The 18,610-nt window shown below is 43.8% G+C and overlaps 1 protein-coding gene across 8 annotated transcripts in view; it reads left to right on the top strand.

Moving 5' to 3' along the window:
- LOC113127174 (mitogen-activated protein kinase kinase kinase kinase 4-like) overlaps positions 1–16,787 on the top strand; it is a 28,516-nt gene extending 11,729 nt beyond the window's left edge. The window contains exons 4-33 of one of the 8 annotated variants that reach the window (XM_026301505.1): positions 1,436–1,561; positions 1,729–1,839; positions 1,927–2,017; positions 2,195–2,325; positions 2,425–2,479; positions 2,570–2,648; positions 3,462–3,637; positions 3,776–3,848; positions 3,949–4,159; positions 4,286–4,447; positions 4,839–4,925; positions 5,349–5,795; positions 6,975–7,127; positions 7,909–8,190; positions 8,849–8,949; positions 9,311–9,438; positions 9,669–9,763; positions 9,933–9,941; positions 10,812–10,990; positions 11,080–11,188; positions 11,620–11,898; positions 13,106–13,223; positions 13,602–13,772; positions 13,953–14,096; positions 14,195–14,329; positions 14,474–14,574; positions 14,692–14,841; positions 14,922–15,081; positions 15,186–15,205; positions 15,886–16,787. In XM_026301505.1, coding sequence (XP_026157290.1) covers positions 1,436–1,561; positions 1,729–1,839; positions 1,927–2,017; positions 2,195–2,325; positions 2,425–2,479; positions 2,570–2,648; positions 3,462–3,637; positions 3,776–3,848; positions 3,949–4,159; positions 4,286–4,447; positions 4,839–4,925; positions 5,349–5,795; positions 6,975–7,127; positions 7,909–8,190; positions 8,849–8,949; positions 9,311–9,438; positions 9,669–9,763; positions 9,933–9,941; positions 10,812–10,990; positions 11,080–11,188; positions 11,620–11,898; positions 13,106–13,223; positions 13,602–13,772; positions 13,953–14,096; positions 14,195–14,329; positions 14,474–14,574; positions 14,692–14,841; positions 14,922–15,081; positions 15,186–15,205; positions 15,886–16,026 — 4,224 coding nt within the window. In that variant the 3' untranslated portion in view covers positions 16,027–16,787. Of the gene's footprint in view, positions 1–1,435; positions 1,562–1,728; positions 1,840–1,926; positions 2,018–2,194; positions 2,326–2,424; positions 2,480–2,569; positions 2,649–3,461; positions 3,638–3,775; positions 3,849–3,948; positions 4,160–4,285; positions 4,448–4,838; positions 4,926–5,348; positions 5,796–6,974; positions 7,128–7,908; positions 8,191–8,848; positions 8,950–9,310; positions 9,439–9,668; positions 9,764–9,932; positions 9,942–10,811; positions 10,991–11,079; positions 11,189–11,619; positions 11,899–13,105; positions 13,224–13,601; positions 13,840–13,952; positions 14,097–14,194; positions 14,331–14,473; positions 14,575–14,691; positions 14,842–14,921; positions 15,082–15,185; positions 15,326–15,480 lie in introns of those variants that run through there. The other 7 variants (XM_026301503.2, XM_026301506.2, XM_026301504.2 and 4 more) reach the window with 7 other exon arrangements.
- Positions 16,788–18,610: the final 1,823 nt, after the last annotated feature.

Here is an 18,610-nt window from a genome sequence, read left to right as displayed (position 1 = left end):
TCTTCCAGATTTCAGTATGTTGGTTATGAAATTAAGATAAACATGATAGACCCTGAAAAGTCGGTTGTGTGTGGATTTATTTGTCTTATGTCTTTTTCATATCTGCAAACAAAGATGCCCAGTGCCACAGATGAAGCTTTTAAGTGTGTGTGTTATATCTCTGACACACATCACCGTATGATTGGGTCTGTCTCTCCCTCACCATGTGACTTTGGCAATGAGGCTTTCACAGTCATAGTGTGATAATCCCACAGCTGCACAGCAGAGAGGGGGTGCGCACAACAGAAAAGCTTACGTCAACTCAAACGAGTCATGCAGCAGCACCATGGCCGTCTGCACAGACAGCTGGCTGCCATTTTGCTATAGCTGATTCACATGTTTAACAGTGTGGTGATCCACACACAGCGTCATTTTTCTGCTTTATTCTGTATTTTGAGGTTGTGCAGGCTGGGTGTAATAAAATTTGTTAAGGTATGGAGGCAGACCCCCAGTGGTCTGTAGTGATAATGCTGTACAGACACCCCCACTTTTGGCTTCTGCCCCACTCCTCCCACTATACTTTCTATAGGAGAGGCCACGTAACTGTAAAGCAAACCACTCACAGGCTGATCCCTGCATGTGTTCACTTAGTGTGTCACTGTTAATCATCATCAAGCTGCTACTGACTGCAAGTACAGAGTTAGCACTGCAGCTAGCTATGACCTTGTGTGAAGACACAATACTGGACGGTTCGCCCTTATTTGCACTTAGATGCCATTTCCAACAGACATGAAACGCTGCATGAAAGCTCCATCGTTGATTTTTCAAACTGGATAAACCCACAGATTTTCCCAGTGCATCTCCATCTACAGAACATTTGTGTGATTATAATTGGCATTTTGGTTTACGTTTCATTATTACATCCATCAATTTACTTCACCTTAAACCCAATATGGTGCCTTTATTGTTTTTCAAATAAAGATTCTTAGCTTTGCTTGCAGCTCTAAGCAGTATCATCCTGACAGTAAGTACATCTGAGGGGAATTTGATCTAATGTATATTTGCTGTTTTGTTTTTTTTTTGTTTTTTTTTTTAAAACAATGGATTAGCGATAATGGCTACTGTACACATCAGCTCACAAGACTCACTCATGCATCATTAATCCCCAAACAAAGGAAACATTTGCCAGTAAATGAATGACTCATACTGCATTGTGATATAGTATAGTCCTAGACATGAATAAGGTCTGGCCAGACTGCATTGGAACCACATAGCTTGACACTTTCCTATGACCCTTTATATGGAAGTGAATTGGTCTGGATGTGAGCTGAAATGTCACTCAAGGCCAAATGGTGATTTAAAACCCAGGGCTCACACTGTGATTATTGTATTTCATCAAAGATTTTCCAGAGCAAGGACAAAGTCTAATGTGTGTGTTTTATTTTTGTGTGTTTAGGATGAAGAGGAGGAAATTAAACTGGAGATCAATATGCTGAAGAAGTATTCCCACCACAGAAACATAGCTACCTACTATGGTGCTTTCATTAAGAAGAGCCCCCCAGGACACGATGACCAGCTATGGGTAAATCTTCAAAGCTTGAACAAGCAAGGAAGAAAATATGTAGCAGCCATGTTTCCTATTTGTTTGTTTCCTAAACCTCTAGTATGTGGTTAGTTAAGTGTTTCAAAATGTTTGGTATCTAGCTTGACTTATCTTCTGAAGATTCCTGTTCTATATCTGTTGTGCAGTTGGTGATGGAGTTCTGTGGTGCCGGTTCGATCACAGACCTGGTGAAGAACACCAAGGGGAACCAGCTGAAGGAAGACTGGATCGCCTACATCTCCAGAGAGATCCTCAGAGTGAGCTCCTTCTCCTCTCCATCTTTTTCTTCTTTGTTCCTTTGCTCTGTCACTCACGTCCTGTGTGTCTCTCTCTCTTCTCTCTAGGGTCTGGCCCACTTACACGCCCACCACGTCATCCACCGTGACATCAAGGGCCAGAACGTCCTGTTGACTGAGAACGCTGAAGTCAAACTGGGTGAGGGCAGCACAGGCTTGTCACTGTTGAACATTGTTATGCTGTTGAATTTTGGCTGTCCAAGATAAACGTTGGTAGTCTTACACTGCAGAGAAAGGAAAGCTCTGTGCTATTCGATTTAAAGCCCCTGAAACCTTAAGACTGTTGTTGACTGTGGTTAATCTTCTGACTCTCCAGTGGACTTTGGTGTGAGTGCTCAGCTGGATAGAACAGTGGGGAGGAGAAACACCTTCATTGGGACCCCTTACTGGATGGCCCCTGAGGTCATTGCCTGTGATGAGAACCCAGATGCTACATATGATTACAGAGTAAGACCCTTTGTGAAGCAGATGTACTGTACCTGTGAACACCTTGATTTGATATATGCTTGTTGTGGCTTTGGTTAATGGGCATCATCCTTCCTGCAGAGCGATCTGTGGTCTTGTGGAATCACAGCTATTGAGATGGCTGAAGGAGCACCACGTAAGTCCTAGCTATTCCAACAGTTATTGACCCAGCACAGAAATACTATGTTACATTCTTACCAGTCTTTTTCTGTCCATCTCCTTTCAGCACTTTGTGACATGCACCCTATGCGTGCACTCTTCCTCATTCCAAGAAACCCTCCTCCTAGGCTCAAATCTAAAAAATGGTGAGAAAGGCTGTTTTCTCTGTGCATTTTTGAGATTTTTACGCTTTCTAATCCTCCTTCTACACCAATAAATCCTTATAGATCAAGTTAGGCTTTATTGTTATATGTATAGATTTCCTGCTTGGCCTCTGTGTGTGCACTCTTGTGCAGTTTGATTTTATCTCCAGCCTCGGACCAGGCAGTTACAGGGGCTTGAATCCAGAGCTCTGCCTTCCCTCTGTGCTTTGCTGTTGAGCTGAACATCTGTTGTACACCTGCTCTGGCAGCCTGAGCCTCTCCTGGCACACAGTGCGGCACTGTGCTGGACACACTGCAGAAAAAAAGCCAGTCTTTTTTTTTTTTTTTTTTTTTCTTTATAAATGATGGTGTCTTAAATCACACATAGATGGTTCCTTTTATATTCTAAGTCCTGTCTGGCGTAAAGTAGTAAATTCTTTTGCTGCTGACATTTCACTTTAGAGTTGTTTAATTAAAAGTGAATTGAACCACACTATTAAAAGCAGCAGGTGCAATTGTGATGATAATTTGATACTTCAGAATTTTCATGCTGTATATGTGATGTGATGTGGTTCAGTGCTGCCTGTTCATGTGTATAAACCCCAGTTTGGCTGTTGCCATGCAGTGGTGTGATGTTAGTACTGATAGTTAATTTCAAATCATGGCTTGTTTGCAGAAATGTCCATTGACATTAAGATCCTCAATTGTTCTCTGTCCTTGTGTGGCTCAAGTATTTATCTGGCTCCAACCGTCTCTTCTTATATTTCACCCATTGTCTCACTCTTCTTTCCCTCTCTTCCTCTACTATCCCCACAGGTCCAAAAAGTTTTTCAGTTTCATTGAGAGCTGCCTGGTGAAGAACTACACCCAGCGCCCCCCGACAGATCAGCTGCTAAAGCACCCCTTCATCCGAGACCAGCCCAATGAGCGGCAAGTCCGTATACAGCTCAAAGACCACATCGACCGGACCAAGAAGAAGAGGGGAGAGAAGGGTGTGTTTGTCTCTGTCTTCATTAGCTGACTAGTTAATCTCTTCTGTCTGTTATGCTCACAGAAAACAGCTTCTTTGATAATCTCATCCCATCATGGTTGTGAGCGGTTCTGAGTGGCTTGTTCTTTTTTATGTATAGATGAGACAGAGTACGAGTACAGTGGCAGTGAGGAGGAGGAAGAGGATCCCCCAGAGCAGGAGGGAGAGCCCAGGTATGATAAGGTGGTCACATTTCCTGCAAGTCTGCCTTCTGACTGGAGGCTGAACCAAGTTTAATCTGTCCATTCTGTCCTGATTCCTCCTGCCATCCAGCTCCATTGTCAATGTGCCAGGTGAGTCAACTCTGCGCCGTGACTTCATCCGCCTACAGCAGGAGAACAAGGAGCGTTCAGAGGCGCTGCGTCGCCAGCAGCTCCTCCAGGAGCAGCAGCTCCGGGAGCAAGAAGAGTACAAACGCCAGCTACTGGCCGAGAGGCAGAAACGCATTGAGCAGCAGAAGGAGCAGAGGAGGCGGCTGGAAGAGGTAAGATGATTTCTTTTCTTCCCAGTTCTTGGCTATAGTTCAATTAGTCAGATGAGAGAGGCAGAGGGATGAGACTATTAGCAAACAAAAAGATCAGATTGAGGTTTTTCTGTGTTGTCCACACAGCAACAGCGACGGGAACGGGAGATGAGGAGGCAACAGGAGCGTGAGCAGCGTCGCCGTGAGCAAGAGGAGAAAAGGCGTATCGAAGAGATGGATCGCAGACGCAAAGAAGAGGAGGAACGCCGGCGGGCTGAGGACGAGAAGAGGAGGAATGATCGTGAACAGGTCAGTTTAAAATGTGCTGTGCTACTGTTTTCACAAAAACAACAGAACAAAAAGGGAAATGGTATGTTTGTGGTTTTTATGTAAACTAAACATTTACAGACACCACTCTGCAACTGTTTGCATTGCTCCTTTATCTTTACTCAGTGGGAATGAAAAGAAATCTGTGTTTTGAGGGGAAAGCAGCAAATATCATGATACATCTTTGTGTATGAAAGATTAAAGTCCTACACCTGCCACATTATCTGGGACAACATGCCAACTTATATGTCGACTGCTTATTCAGCCTGGACATGCAATGTTCTGAGAACAGAAGGCACACAGGACTTAACTCTGGATATTAAATTTCCTACTCTTGATTTTTGATTTTGGACGCCTTTGCTTTGATTGACAGGAGCTCATCAGACGTCAGCTGGAGGAGGAACAGAGACACCTGGAGATGCTGCAGGAGCAGCTGCTCCGTGAACAGGCCATGCTGCTGGTTAGTTTGACACACACACACACACACACACATTCAGCAAGATATGAATACCGTTTCTTTCCACCTTAGCTGCCAGTTACAAGTGTTTATGCACATGAATCAGAATAACAGTAACTGTTACATCAAAGTTTAGCTAATTATTCTGATTTGTCTGTATTATGTCTTATCTTTTGTAGTTAAGACTGATAAAATTGCCAAACTCTACACAATGATTTAGAGCTTAAGAGTCAAAAGACATGAAGTGAAGGGAAATGGTGCCAGAAGTGTAAACCAGGCAAAAACGAGCAGAATCACAAAGTTTCTGTATACGTGTATATATGACAGAACAGATTTTTACTTGGCTTGAGTTTCTTAGGCTGACAATTGCTGCCAGCTTTCCCATCTCTTCTTACTGCCTTGAATCAACCCCACACTCTGCAATAGGAGTTCAAGTGGCGGGAGCTTGAGGAGCAGCGCAAGGCCGAGCGACTCCATAAGCGCCTGCAGCAGGAGCAGGCCTACCTGCTGTCGCTCCAGCACGAGTCCAGACAGCCGCATGGTGACAAGACCAGACTCCCCCCAGACCAGAACACAACCCCACAGACCTCCATCCTGCCCCCTGACAGAGCCCTCATGACAATCCCTCAAGCTCAGGTCCTTGACAGTGTCGTTTCTATAGCGAGAGGCACTCTTGAGTCCTCCAGAGCCCCTCAGACAATCCCCTCAGACAGCACTAAATCCCAGGCAGCCGTGTTAGACATGACTGACTCTGATGAGACACGTCCCACTCAGACTGAAACCTCTAGTGACTCTAAAGCTCCCCAGGCAGAAAGTTTGGAGCCCACTCTGCCTACCGAACCTGTCACTCATCCTCCTCAGCCTATCAGAGAGGTGAACCTCCTACTTGGATCTGCCTCCTCTGCTGCCTGCTCTTTCCAGCTTTTTCTTGCTTGTCTTCACATACACTCGGCAATAATGACGATGAATAATGGTTTTTTTTAGCCAGAATAGTTTAAATCACTCTTTCTGTTTTGGATGCTGCTGTGCTGTTCTTAAGCAATAACTGAATTGTCACAATGCAGGAGATCTCAGCCAGGCCCTGTTTGAATGAAATAAATAGGATGTATGGTGGAGAAATGGGGGAAAAAACCACAGGCTCACAGCTCCCAGTGTTATTTATTTCCAGAATAAAACAGGTTCTCCACTACCTCTTGGCACTACTCTCACTGCTATAACAACAATAATGTTGCAGACTGAGCAAGATAAAGAGAAATAATCAGTTTGTAGGTTTGGAAAAACAAGATTCCAGTTTTACTTTCATTTTGTAAAACGCAATTTTGAAATGTTTTTTAATTGTTTTCATAATAAGAACTGATATGTTCATTATTGCTTACACAAGCACCTGTTAGTAATATTTCACTTTTAACTATTGTCATTTGAGTCAAGTCTCACCAGAAAGACAACATCAAGTGCTTCTTTTATCCTTTTCTCTGAGGATTTGCGCCTCAGAACAATAGAGAACCGCAAGTGTTTCCACAAGTGTGGAATTTCTCTTGATCTTGGATGGTCAACCAGTAAAATTGTGCAGTGTGTCTGTTTTCAGTGTGTGTGGACTGGGCCGTTGCATGTTAATGGCTGAGGTCCAAACTAACATTCAGGATACCCAAGCAGTGTCTCCTGTCATCAGCAGAGCTGTTCAGTTATTAACAATGATCCTTTCCTCTGTTTATTATTCACATTCAAGGTCCTGTCTCCACCTGTGTCTGTACAGCTGCCTGGAATGGGCTTCAAGCATGTTTAATATAATCACTACTAGTTGTTATTGTTGTGGTCTGTGTGTGAAATAACTTTTTTCAGTACAACGAAGAGACAATCTAAGAAAAACAAGGAGATGGGAACCATTTTTATTAAGTAACGAAACCTGTCCATTAAAATGTGAACATGCACACTTTGCATCTTTATCATTATTTTGAATTTCAGCAGTGGTTCCCTTCACCTTGATTTTCTCTAATTTGAGTCATGAAAAGGTTCTGACTCTCACTCACTGCCTGTATGATTCCCCTATCTCAGGCTGACGAGCGGTACCGCAAGAACATTCAGGGCTCCCCTCAGGCAGCCCCTCCTCCCAAGCAGCCCCCTCTGCCTCCCCGCTCTTCTGAACCCTTCTCCAACGGCAACTCCTCCTCCGAGGTCTCGGCCATGCACCGGCCCATGGAGCCTCAGGTAATTCCTCCATCCTCTCCTGTCCTGTTCCTCTTTATCCTGCTCTGTTCTTCAGTCACTGCTATATTTGTGTACTCACACAGCAAAACTACAACAGGGTCTGGGAGCTGGTTTTGAGAGGGTTGGTATAGTGTGAAGGGAGACTGCCTCTGTCTTCTGTGTGGAAATTTAAAGTTGGAAGTTTACATTAGTGCAAAGTAAAGCAGTCTGCAATGAAACTGATAACAATGTCTGTTGATTGATATTTCTTTTTATATCAGCTTCATCTTATTATCAGCTTTATTACCAGTGAGCAAACTTGCCTTTTATTTAATCCTTGTAAGGAAGTCATACTGGGACACACGTGACACATTTTCCCTTTTAAACTGAACTTAGTGTATTACCTGAGACCAGTCTGAGGTTTGAAACCACTGATGTGCACCAGCACCATATGTGAATGATCTGGAGGATCCATCACTGAACAGTCCAAAAACAGATGAACCCATAAATGATGGAATTTCTACTTTATGCCACTAAAATCACTTCATAGTGTTTGTCCAACTCCTAGCAAATATCTATACTTCTCTACCCCTTTAAGTGTTTCCATTAATCTAAAGCCCCAACAGTGACACATCATTGTGCTGTGTTGTGCTTTGTCTGTATGCATGTGTGTGTAAGCACATGTATGTGAAAAAGACACACATCTTCCCTCACGTCTCACTGTGTTGTCTGCTTGTTTCACCTCCCCTCCCTGACCTTCTTCCTCCTCCTCTTCTCCCTCTTGTCTCCCCACCCCCAAAAGGTCCAGTGGTCCCACCTGGCTGCTCTCAAAAGCAGCAACAGTGCCGCCCCCTCTCCTCCTCCACCCGTGGTCTCTCGTTCTCAGTCCTTCAGCGAGCCCGGTGGTGTGACCTCTAGCTTTGCACAACTCCACCTGCGCTCCCAGGACCCCCATCATCACCACCACCACCACCACCACCCATCACCTGCACGCACTGACCCTCAGCCCCAACCTCCCCTCCACCACCCTCAGGCCCAGACTAGGGTCGAACACCAGGCCAGCAGCGAGGAGGTGCCTCCCAAGGTAAGGAGCTGATGATGGCCATGACTCTCCTTTCCCTCATTCACTTCCTGTCATGCCAGTCACCCCACTTACCGTGCTGCTCTACCACAACCTGTTAGTGTGTATCTTCCTTGCTGTGTGGACTTCCATTTGTTGAACATAAACACTGAACACTTGAAATACATTTACTGTAAGTGTTACCTAAAACATGCAAACTTTGATTTCTACATCCACAGCTGACATTAGGTGATTTAAAGACTCAGACCACGCTTTCAAGGCTAAAATGTTATGAGGTACCAATAAAAAGCACATTCTCCAACCTGAATTAGTTCTAATTGTGATGGTTTTGCTGCTGCTGGTGGAATCCAGCTTTCTCTGAGTGATCAGTAGCTATTGATCAACATCCCAGCAATAGAGTAACCATATGACAGATATGGTGTTTATTTAATTATAGTAGATGTGATAGTGTTCTAGGATTTCTCTGCTAAGTGTCTGTAGCTGAAATATTGATGATTTCATTTAATAACATGTTCAATCATTAAGTTAAAGTGTTCACACTCTTGATTTCTTATGTTGATGTATCATGAATAAAATCTCTACATGTGTGCTGGTTTAATAGGATCATCTAGCACACACACACCTGCCACTGTGTGAGAACCTGTGAATGTGTCTCCTCTAGGTACCAGTGAGGACTACATCCAGGTCTCCAGTGCTGTCGCGTCGAGATTCCCCTCTGCCGTCACAGCCTGGTAACCAGGGCGGACAGAGGAATGCAGGCGGGTGAGTGAAGACACCTGCCAAAACATTTCTCGATTTGAAGTACTTAGTTGTTTTTAAGTTAAGGTTAAAGACACGGAGGCTATAGGAACATTATTACTGTTGTCAATAATGTCAAGTTAGTTTGTTTATTGTTTAATTTGCACAAAATTTCACATCTAAATATACTTAAAGTAGCAAATGGTGACAAGCAGGTGTATCCTCATGATCATAAGATGGACATTGTGACATTAGTTTTTTTTTTTTGATAATAATGTAATGTAATAATAATCTTACATGACAGAACGGTGGCAGATCCTAGCATGAATGACATTACTGTGTATTTCCTGTCTTTTTTAAATGTGACTTTATTTTTTTGTAACAGGAATGTAGAGCAGCGCCCCCTGTGGGACCGAGTGGAGAAGCTCCAGCCTCGGCCAGGCAGCGGCAGCTCCTCCGGGTCTTCCAACTCTAGCTCCCAGGCCAGTTCTGGGGATCGCTTCAGACCACGCTGTGAGTCTCCTGGTACTGTACTCAGCTATGTCACGCAAGCTAAATCCCTACTTGTACGCTATAATTGTTTCTACAGTAGTACAATTCCCATGAAATAGTATGCTGCTCTCTCTGCTCATGCTCAAGTAAGTTTAGTACTGTCTTTATTCTGGCAGTTGAAGACCTTTTCTCAGCTCCAGGCCCAGGTCTGCTTCCCCTCACTCATGCTACTTCCTTTTGTTCTCTCAAAGCTTCCTCTAAATCTGAAGGATCACCTCTCCAGCGGCCTGAAAACATTCACAAAAAACAAGATGAAAAGAATCTGGCCAGGCCTACTCGACCAGCTGTAAGTCCACTATTACCAAAGTGCTGATTATACTTGTTTGATGCTGAATAGGTAAAAACGTTTTTTTTCCACTTTTTTTTCCTGTTTTGTACAACTCTAATTATTCAACCACCTGGTATGTGCAACTTCTCATGAATCCAATGGTTGTGATTGCTGGGGAACCTCTTAGGGTGATGTGGTAAGCCAATTAAATGAGACCACATAATCACTCCTATGTTATGCTTGCACCATTGCCCCACTCATTGCATTATATGATAACGGTTTGTGATAAAACAACTGTTCCTCCCTTGTAAAGGTTAATGTAGTAATTGCTGTTAGTTCTGTCATGTGTTGCTGCCCTCCCTGCCTGTGATGTGACAGCTATCTGCTGGCATCTTTCCTGACACCTGCACAGTTTTTTGCACATTGCACTAAAAGGGTTAACCGTCTGCAGCCTGGATTTGAATGCGACCACATTTGAATGCAAACACATTCCTCCTGCTTCTTTGTACTTGTCAGAATGACGCCTAATCTCACCTGGCTTTGTTGTTACATAAACTATGCCCCATTTGCTCTGGTGAATGGGGAAGTATCACTCTACTCTTTTTATCTTGTCACTGACCTTACAAAAATACATGATTTAGAGTGTGCCAGGGAAAACAAGCAGGTGTCAGCATGACCTAGCTCTTAATGTAGGAATCAGAAAATTAGCTATTTACACTGTGACTGAGCTCTCCATCTAGCAAGATTTCAAACCGCCACTTTTCTTTGCCCTCTAAAATTCAAGCCCAGGAGAAGTGGCTCCACAGGTCTCTAGTCAGAGAGGTCTTCTGATACATTACCAGGGATCTGAGGGTGTAGGGATATCTAACTTATAAGAAAGATGTGAAAATCATTAAGCTTTTATTTTGGTGAGGCAGTTTAGAGTATGACAGCCCGTTACACAGTAATTCACTTTTTCTTAGGGTATTAAAATGTGGCACTGATTGCTAAGATGAGTAGTTTTTAAAAAAAAATTGAAAACGTATAAAGGGTTCAAAATATCAGGCCTGATTCCTGTTCCTCTCAGGACCTGACTGCTCTGGCCAAGGAGCTCCGTGCAGTAGATGATGTGCGGCCTCCACACAAGATTACTGACTACTCCTCCTCAAGTGAGGAGTCAGGCACCACTGACGAAGAAGATGATGAGGAAGTGGACCAGGAGGCTGGAGAGGAGTCTACCTCAGGGACTGAGGACTCCAGGGCTGGGTGCGTAGTACTGTTGGTAGAACTTTATTGCATGATTGTTAACACTGGCTTTTAGTGACTGACAGCACATATGTCCATGGCTTCTGCAGGAGGTTGAGTAATGGGGAGACAGAGTCTGCTAAGACAATGCTGGCTGAAGACTCCGAGAGTGATCAAGCTACTACGCCCTCAAAGGATGGCACACTGGTCATCAGACAGGTAAGAGGACTGACTTCTCATGTTCTGCTTGCAGATAGTAGATACAAATGTCATTTCTCTTCTCTGTCCAGTCAAGTGTTGTTTATCCCCTCATCCACCACTACTTCTGTGTTCCTGTTTATTACCATGTTTATTTTTTGTTTCAAATCATTAGTCATCAGAAACCTGCTGCTTCACATTTTGCATTCACAGATGGAAAATCCAGTACATCAAATTTTCATAGATTAGATTTATTAAAGCACAGTGCACAGCAGCTGTGGCCTCCAGAGATGACTTTAAAGAATATCCTGTGTAGTATTTCTGTATGAGAGGATCTTGTTGTGAGATGGGAGTAAATTGTGATGCAATGCAGCAGACTAGCAGGCAAACATACACCTCCTCCTTCGCTCCACCTGTTGCTCGAGCCCAAGTGTGCCTGTTCTTGCTTCCAGAGCACCATTGACATAAAGCGGTTGGTCAATCTCTCCTCCTCTTCCTCGGCCAGCACTGGTCACAGCCATGGCCAGTCCCAACCGCTCAGCCACGGCCTACCAGAGAAAAACGGCTTTGCCAGCCGTATACAACACCTACCAGACCTAATCCAGCAGAGCCGTCACTCCCCTTCCTCTTCCACAACCATCCCTTCCTCCTCCTCTTTCCCCTCCTCATCTAGCCATATCAGTCCTGCCATGTCCCCACAGAACCCCCTGGACAATCTCACTGCCATAGAGGTATGTCACCCACATCACAGAGACAAACAGCCAAGCACTGGACGGGTGCAGTGAGCTCAGGCTCAGACAGATGTTTGATTCAAGACTAATCTGCCTATCAGACACTGTTTAAGTGTTGTAGCTGTCTCTGTAGTTCTTTTATGTTACCATCCTTCTTGGCTCTAAAGCCAGGTTAAAATCAAGAGTTTGCTATTTTGTCTGGAAAATTTAAGCAGGATTGTGTAATAATGTCCTGTGTAGCAAATGCACCTCCATCTCCATGTTTGTATACCCCCAACCAGTCCAGTCCTTGACTGTTGGTCTGAGCTTCTCTGCACCCTATGCCGCCCATGTCCTCCTGGCTTCACTCTGGCTCTCCTCTGCCCTCTTCTGGCTCGGCTGGCCTCTGGTTTCTAAGCTGCTGTAATCTCTGTCCGTACTGCAATTTACTGCGCTATGTCACTGCTAACACTGATGCCTCCTAGTGCTGGAACGTGCTCATGGCGAGGAGGAAACTCAAACTGGAGATTCTCAGGGTGAACTACAAAAAGCATTTCTTCACAGCACATAGCAATACAAGCTCTTGTAGTCTTATTGGTGTTGTGTGATGGCATGCCTAGTGTGTGGTTTTGCAACATCAGATTTGTGGGGAGATGGTACAATAGATTTAAATGTTTCCACTGATCATTGTCAAACATGTGTAACTTGTGTATTTTTATTGTTGATTACTGTAGATCACTGCCTGTTTTGTAGTGACATGTTACTGCAAACATGCATCCTGGGTGGTGGAATTACAATCTCTTCTGTCTGTGCTTTATTAGGAACAGCTTTCTCCTGTAACACTTCACAGCAGCCTGTGTTTGGATCATTTCTCATTTCCCTAACACATTTCTTCTTGTTGACCCTGCTGTTTTTTCTTGCTTCAAAACAACTAACATAACTGCACATCATCTTTTTCAGTTGATATGTCGTAAACTTGCCAACTCTGTGTTCCCAGTTTGACTGAACAGAGTATGAATGCTGTTTTATGAGGCCTCAAAGGTAGAACTGTAACTCATGACTTAAAACTGAGAGGGCCTGTTCCTGTTGTAGTTACAGTCAACTATCACAGTGACTCTGATAAATTACAAATCAGTGTACTATATCCTTATGTTATGGATTGGACCAAAGGCCTTGTGCCTGATGCTTTATATTTATTTATTTTTTAATACCTTTTAATCTCTCTCAGTCCCAGTCGGAGAGCAACTCCATGTCCAAACACAAGTCTTCCTCTTCCTTCACTCCCTTCATCGACCCACGCCTACTTCAGATCTCTCCATCCAGCGGCAGCTCCCTCAACAACATGGGTAAGTCAGCAATTAACTAAATGAATGCACTTGTGTAACTAAAACTTATGAAACGGTCTCTGGTCCCTGATGACAGGGGGAGGGAGTTTTATGAGCAGCAGCTTCTCCCCTACACTTTTTCCCCAACACTGACAATGAAATTATGTTGCAACATGTGGGCTGAACTGATGAGTCAAGTTGAACACAGTTCATCAAGGGAATATTTGCAGCAGTCACATGAAGTCTCTATCAGAATATGTCATGGAATCAGTACAAGAGTGATGATAAACTGAAGAGGTGGATGAAGGTCAATACACAGGACCATGTGTTTAAATCTGGCAGAAAGTTGTAAATTGCTTAAAAATGTAATTTTGCTGTTGCCCCCCCCCGCAAAAAAAGCTGGATTTGGGCAGGATGGACGGCTGGCAGACCCACTGAGGTCAGACCCATCCCGTAAAGGCTCAGTGGTCAATGTTAACCCAGTCAACACGCGACCACCAAGTGACACGCCGGAGATTCGCAAGTACAAGAAGAGGTTCAACTCTGAGATCCTGTGCGCTGCACTCTGGGGTGAGTGTATCTCAAAAATCCTCATGGGATATGAGATGGGTAGTGTACTGAACACAAGCACCAGCAGGTAATCATGGCCTTCTTTAGGAATATCTTAGTAGGATCATTTGCTTGTTAACCCTATTCATTTTACCATAGGTGCTACATTCATTCTTGTGTGTATATCTGTGTCTGTTCCAGGGGTAAACCTGCTGGTGGGGACAGAGAGCGGTCTGATGCTGCTGGATCGAAGCGGTCAGGGGAAGGTCTACCCCCTGATCAACCGACGGCGCATCCAACAAATGGATGTCCTGGAGGGACTCAATGTCCTGGTCACCATATCAGGTACCTGCATGGTTTGATGTAGACGTGGTTTTATTTGTTGGACTACAAAGGTATGAAATCCATCAAAGTAAATCTTAATCAAATTCCACCTCCTGCAGGTAAAAAGAACAAGCTGCGAGTGTATTACCTGTCATGGCTCAGAAACAAGATTTTGCACAATGACCCTGAGGTGGAGAAGAAACAGGGATGGGTGAATGTGGGTGACCTGGAGGGCTGTGTCCACTACAAAGTCGGTACGTTTCATGATCGGTCAAAGACTCCCCAACCTCAGTCGAGTGATACACACGTAAACGGCTACACTTGACCATGATTTCCTAATTGACCCTAATTGAAACAATACTACCACACACAAATGACACGTCTTTCTTCCATTCCAGTGAAGTATGAGAGGATTAAGTTTTTGGTGCTGGCCTTGAAGAACTCTGTGGAGGTGTATGCCTGGGCACCCAAGCCCTACCACAAATTCATGGCCTTCAAGGTAAAACATAGTTCCAGGATGGATGGGTCACCTTTGGCTGTAAACACATGTGCAGGTGGTACGGTTAAAGAGTCATGTGTCACCCTCAGTGACTTATTCAGTTATGATTTATTTTAGTCTTTTGGTGACCTGGTGCACAAGCCTCTACTGGTTGACCTGACGGTGGAGGAAGGTCAGAGGTTAAAGGTCATCTATGGCTCCTGCTCTGGCTTCCATGCTGTGGATGTGGACTCTGGGGCTGTCTATGATATCTACCTGCCCACACATGTGAGTACTCTGCAAAGACAGTGAACACACCTCAGTTTTCATTCTCTTTGCTCTCTTAACTTTTCCCACTTCTCCCTCAGATCCAGACCAGCATTCAGTGCCATGCCATCATCATCTTGCCCAACACTGACGGGATTGAGTTGCTGGTGTGTTACGAGGACGAGGGCGTCTACGTCAACACCTATGGACGCATCACCAAGGATGTGGTGCTTCAGTGGGGAGAAATGCCAACTTCTGTGGGTAAGTGGGCAACAGCTCAGTTGTGGACTAAACTGATGCTGCTGTTTTAATGAATCGGTGCCCTCCAGTCATACACTGTGTTAACTCTGTGTGAATATGTGCAGCCTACATTAGGTCAAACCAGATCATGGGCTGGGGTGAGAAAGCCATAGAGATCCGCTCTGTGGAGACCGGACACCTGGATGGAGTTTTCATGCACAAGAGAGCCCAGAGACTCAAGTTCCTTTGTGAGAGGAATGACAAGGTGAGAATTTACTTTTCTTTCTGTGCAAAAAACTTGCAAAAGCAGTGCAGGTACCCACCATAGATCCCGACAAGCTTTGTTACATACACTTTTAGCACTCAAAGTACAAGCCAAATGCCAATCAGTTGATGTATTTCTTTGTGTCTGTGTGTCAGGTCTTCTTTGCATCTGTGCGCCCTGGAGGTGCCAGCCAGGTATACTTCATGACCCTGGGACGCTCCTCCCTGATGAGCTGGTAGTCCCACCACATCAGCCAGCATGACACTCATACCCAAGCAGTGACCAACCATTGACTGTGACTATGACCAACAACAATGAAGAGAGCAGCCTTGAGCCTGAGCTGCAGAAATGTCTGGAGGGAACAGCTTCCTCTCACCTGCTGTGGCAACTAAACAACAGATTGGACTGTAATCATAAAAGAAGCAAGGGGTGGGTACGTGTTTTGGGGCAGGGCTGTCTATTCTGCCTGTGTGCAGGTCCACTGAGTGTACAGGTAAACACTATATTAGGACAAAGAAAACAGAAACCCTCCATGAGCCTTCAAGTTTTTCTCACCCCAGCCCTGTTCCCCAGCCTTTGAGCCGATCCCATCCTCCTCCTCTTCCTTTATAGGAGGTGGGATCTGTTGCCTGTTGATGGTAAATATTGGTGTCATAGTTAAACTTTTCATGATATATGTGTGTGGATGGAGGAAACACTGAGCATGTGAATGACTGGCAAAGTGTATTTGTCTGAAGGGGCAATAACAGACTAAACACAGCAGTTCTTGTATCAAAGAATGCAAATACTGTACGTGCCACACCTTAAGTGTAGCTGTTTGTAGCTGAGTTTAGTCCAGGTCCTGTTCAGGTAACATGAACTCCCTTACCCACCATAATAGATTTCCATGTCAAGCATGTCAACAAACATTACAACCAGTTTCCTCCCACAAATAATGCTTGACTTGTAAATCTGCCTCTGTCTTCACTTGTTTGCCTTCTCCTTAAAGTGAAGGGTTTTTAAGGGACCTTCTTGATATATCCATTAAATTACAGGGTACTGGATATCACCTTGTACATACTAATTACATCAACCTTGTGGGCTTCAGACTCCTGTTTAACAGACACTTTCAACTTTTACCACATTGCCTCATGTACTGTAGGTTACGTTGGGCTGAGGTAGCCCTTTTTATGACAGCATGTTGCTTTGGTGTTATTGACAAGATTAACCCCCGTTTTTCATACACTGTATATTTTATATGTGACTTGCTGCACATTGATAAACCATAAGAACACAGGACACTCCCACTGATGAGTTTTAAAGGAAAAATTCACCCTATGTCTGTGAATGTTTTCCCAGGAATATTCTGCAGCAGTTTCTCTGCTTAACAGGCTTTTTTATTAATTTTCTTTATCTATGTTAGTTGATCAGTTTTACACAGACAAAAACACATCATACAATAAAATAAACCCAGAAATGTGAGGTTCATGACCAACAGCTGTTTTCTTTTCAGGTGTTTTTTTCCTTTAACATCAGTCATAAGTAGGGCTAGGATAAACTGTGAATTAGACATGCAGAAGTAGCAGGTGGCCATTAACGTAGCATGGAGGCCTGTAGGCAGAGGTGACCGTAAGGGGATGATGACGGTGTGCAGAGATAACCCCTCAGTGGGCTGAAAAGAAGCTTTGAACATCACACTCCACAGAAAGGAGGTGGTCCTCCATATGAACAGTTCACATCTACGAACATCCAATTCTGTATTTGACAAGAAAATTTAGTGTAATCAGCTAATCACCTGCCTTAGATGGGGTCTCAAAATCCTCTGCAAACAGTGAAGAAATTTTGATTTGGTGTACTTGTAGGAATGCTTTAGTTTGAACCAGCCATGTTTTTTTGTTTTTGTTTGAGTCAGGCAGTTAGTTTACATTAACTGTTCCATTAGACCAACCCAGGTTTGTTTTTTGATTCCTCATTTTGCTTTTCTTTCTCAATTATCCTCCAAGTCTGATGTGTCACTTCAGAGTTTGATTTCACTGTTAAAATGGCTGCGTACATATGAATGAGAAAACTTGATAACAGGACTCAGACGTGCCCTGTTTCACTCCCTTCACCTAAACTTGACTCTGATCATGCTCTCAGCAAGGTTGGTGCTTTCTGTGTCTGAGGGACCTGCTGAGAGCTGCAGAACACAAGAATGAGATGCTTTCACAACCAGTGAGAAGCAAAAAAGACAAAATCACAAGTTCTAATAGCAGTGTTACAAAACCACTTTCAACAGTGTGAACTTAGCAGTGTATTTTTAACTGGGACTTAGTTTTTAGTCTTGTTTCTGCAGTTTTTATTATGTAATCCTTCAGATAAGTATGCGACTGCAGTGGTTTTTAAATTGTAATGCACACCTTATGTTGAAAATGTTTACAGAAGCAATTGTTTTAAGCCAGTGTGCACCAATATGAATATTTATGGTTTTCCCTCTTTTGTATTTTGTATTCTGCCCTTTTTGTACTATCATTTAGATGTTTGTGTACAGGAATAATCAACTTTTGCTCACATTAAGTCCAGAGTGTGATTTCACTGATTCCTCTACATTCTGCATCATGCACAGTGGGCCCCTGGCTGTGTGGCAGCATGGATCAAATGTTCACTCACCCAGGTGCCAGGTGACCTTTCAAATGTCTCTCTACCTTGCCTCTCTAATTTATGTCCTCGCTGTGTGTATTATGGGAATTACTGTATTTTCCTGAAGGTCTTTTTTTTTCCATTGAATAAAGTCAGATGTAATTTACAGTTTGGTGCAATTCTTCGTAATAGTTGCTTTAACAAAAGTCTGGTATTACATTTCTGCACTTGAAGCAATAACCAGTAACACTGCTGTTTATTTTGTGTCAGTTAAATGCTAAATATACATATAAATAACTGACGAAATCAATGCTTTAGTATAACGTGTGGTCCAAATGTTTTAATATTGAAGCCCACTCTAGAACAAATAACGTTATATTAAAAAAGAGAGAGAGAAAGAGATGTTTGTCATGAAATGTCTCCTGAGCCGTAAGAAAACAGCCTCTCCCCTCAAATTGTGTTGATGTGACTCCAAAGCGTAGCGGAAGTACCCCCTGCTTCATGTACAGCAGCGATAGCGATCCGATCAGCTCTTGTTGTCCTGGAGAGAGGCCGAGTTCCAACTGTAGCTACAGCCACTGGTTCTGTCCAATTCGGAGGCTGCATCCTTCACAGGACGCGGCCTTCAAAGTCGCAGTCTTTGTAGTCTACATTGGGCCGAGCCGTCTAGTCTACGGATGACTTCCT

This window comes from Mastacembelus armatus, chromosome 2 (genome assembly GCF_900324485.2).
Source record: "Mastacembelus armatus chromosome 2, fMasArm1.2, whole genome shotgun sequence".
Lineage (NCBI taxonomy): Eukaryota > Metazoa > Chordata > Actinopteri > Synbranchiformes > Mastacembelidae > Mastacembelus > Mastacembelus armatus.
The sequence above is the reverse complement of the archived record's forward strand: the minus strand, read 5'-3'. Positions and strand labels throughout refer to the sequence as shown.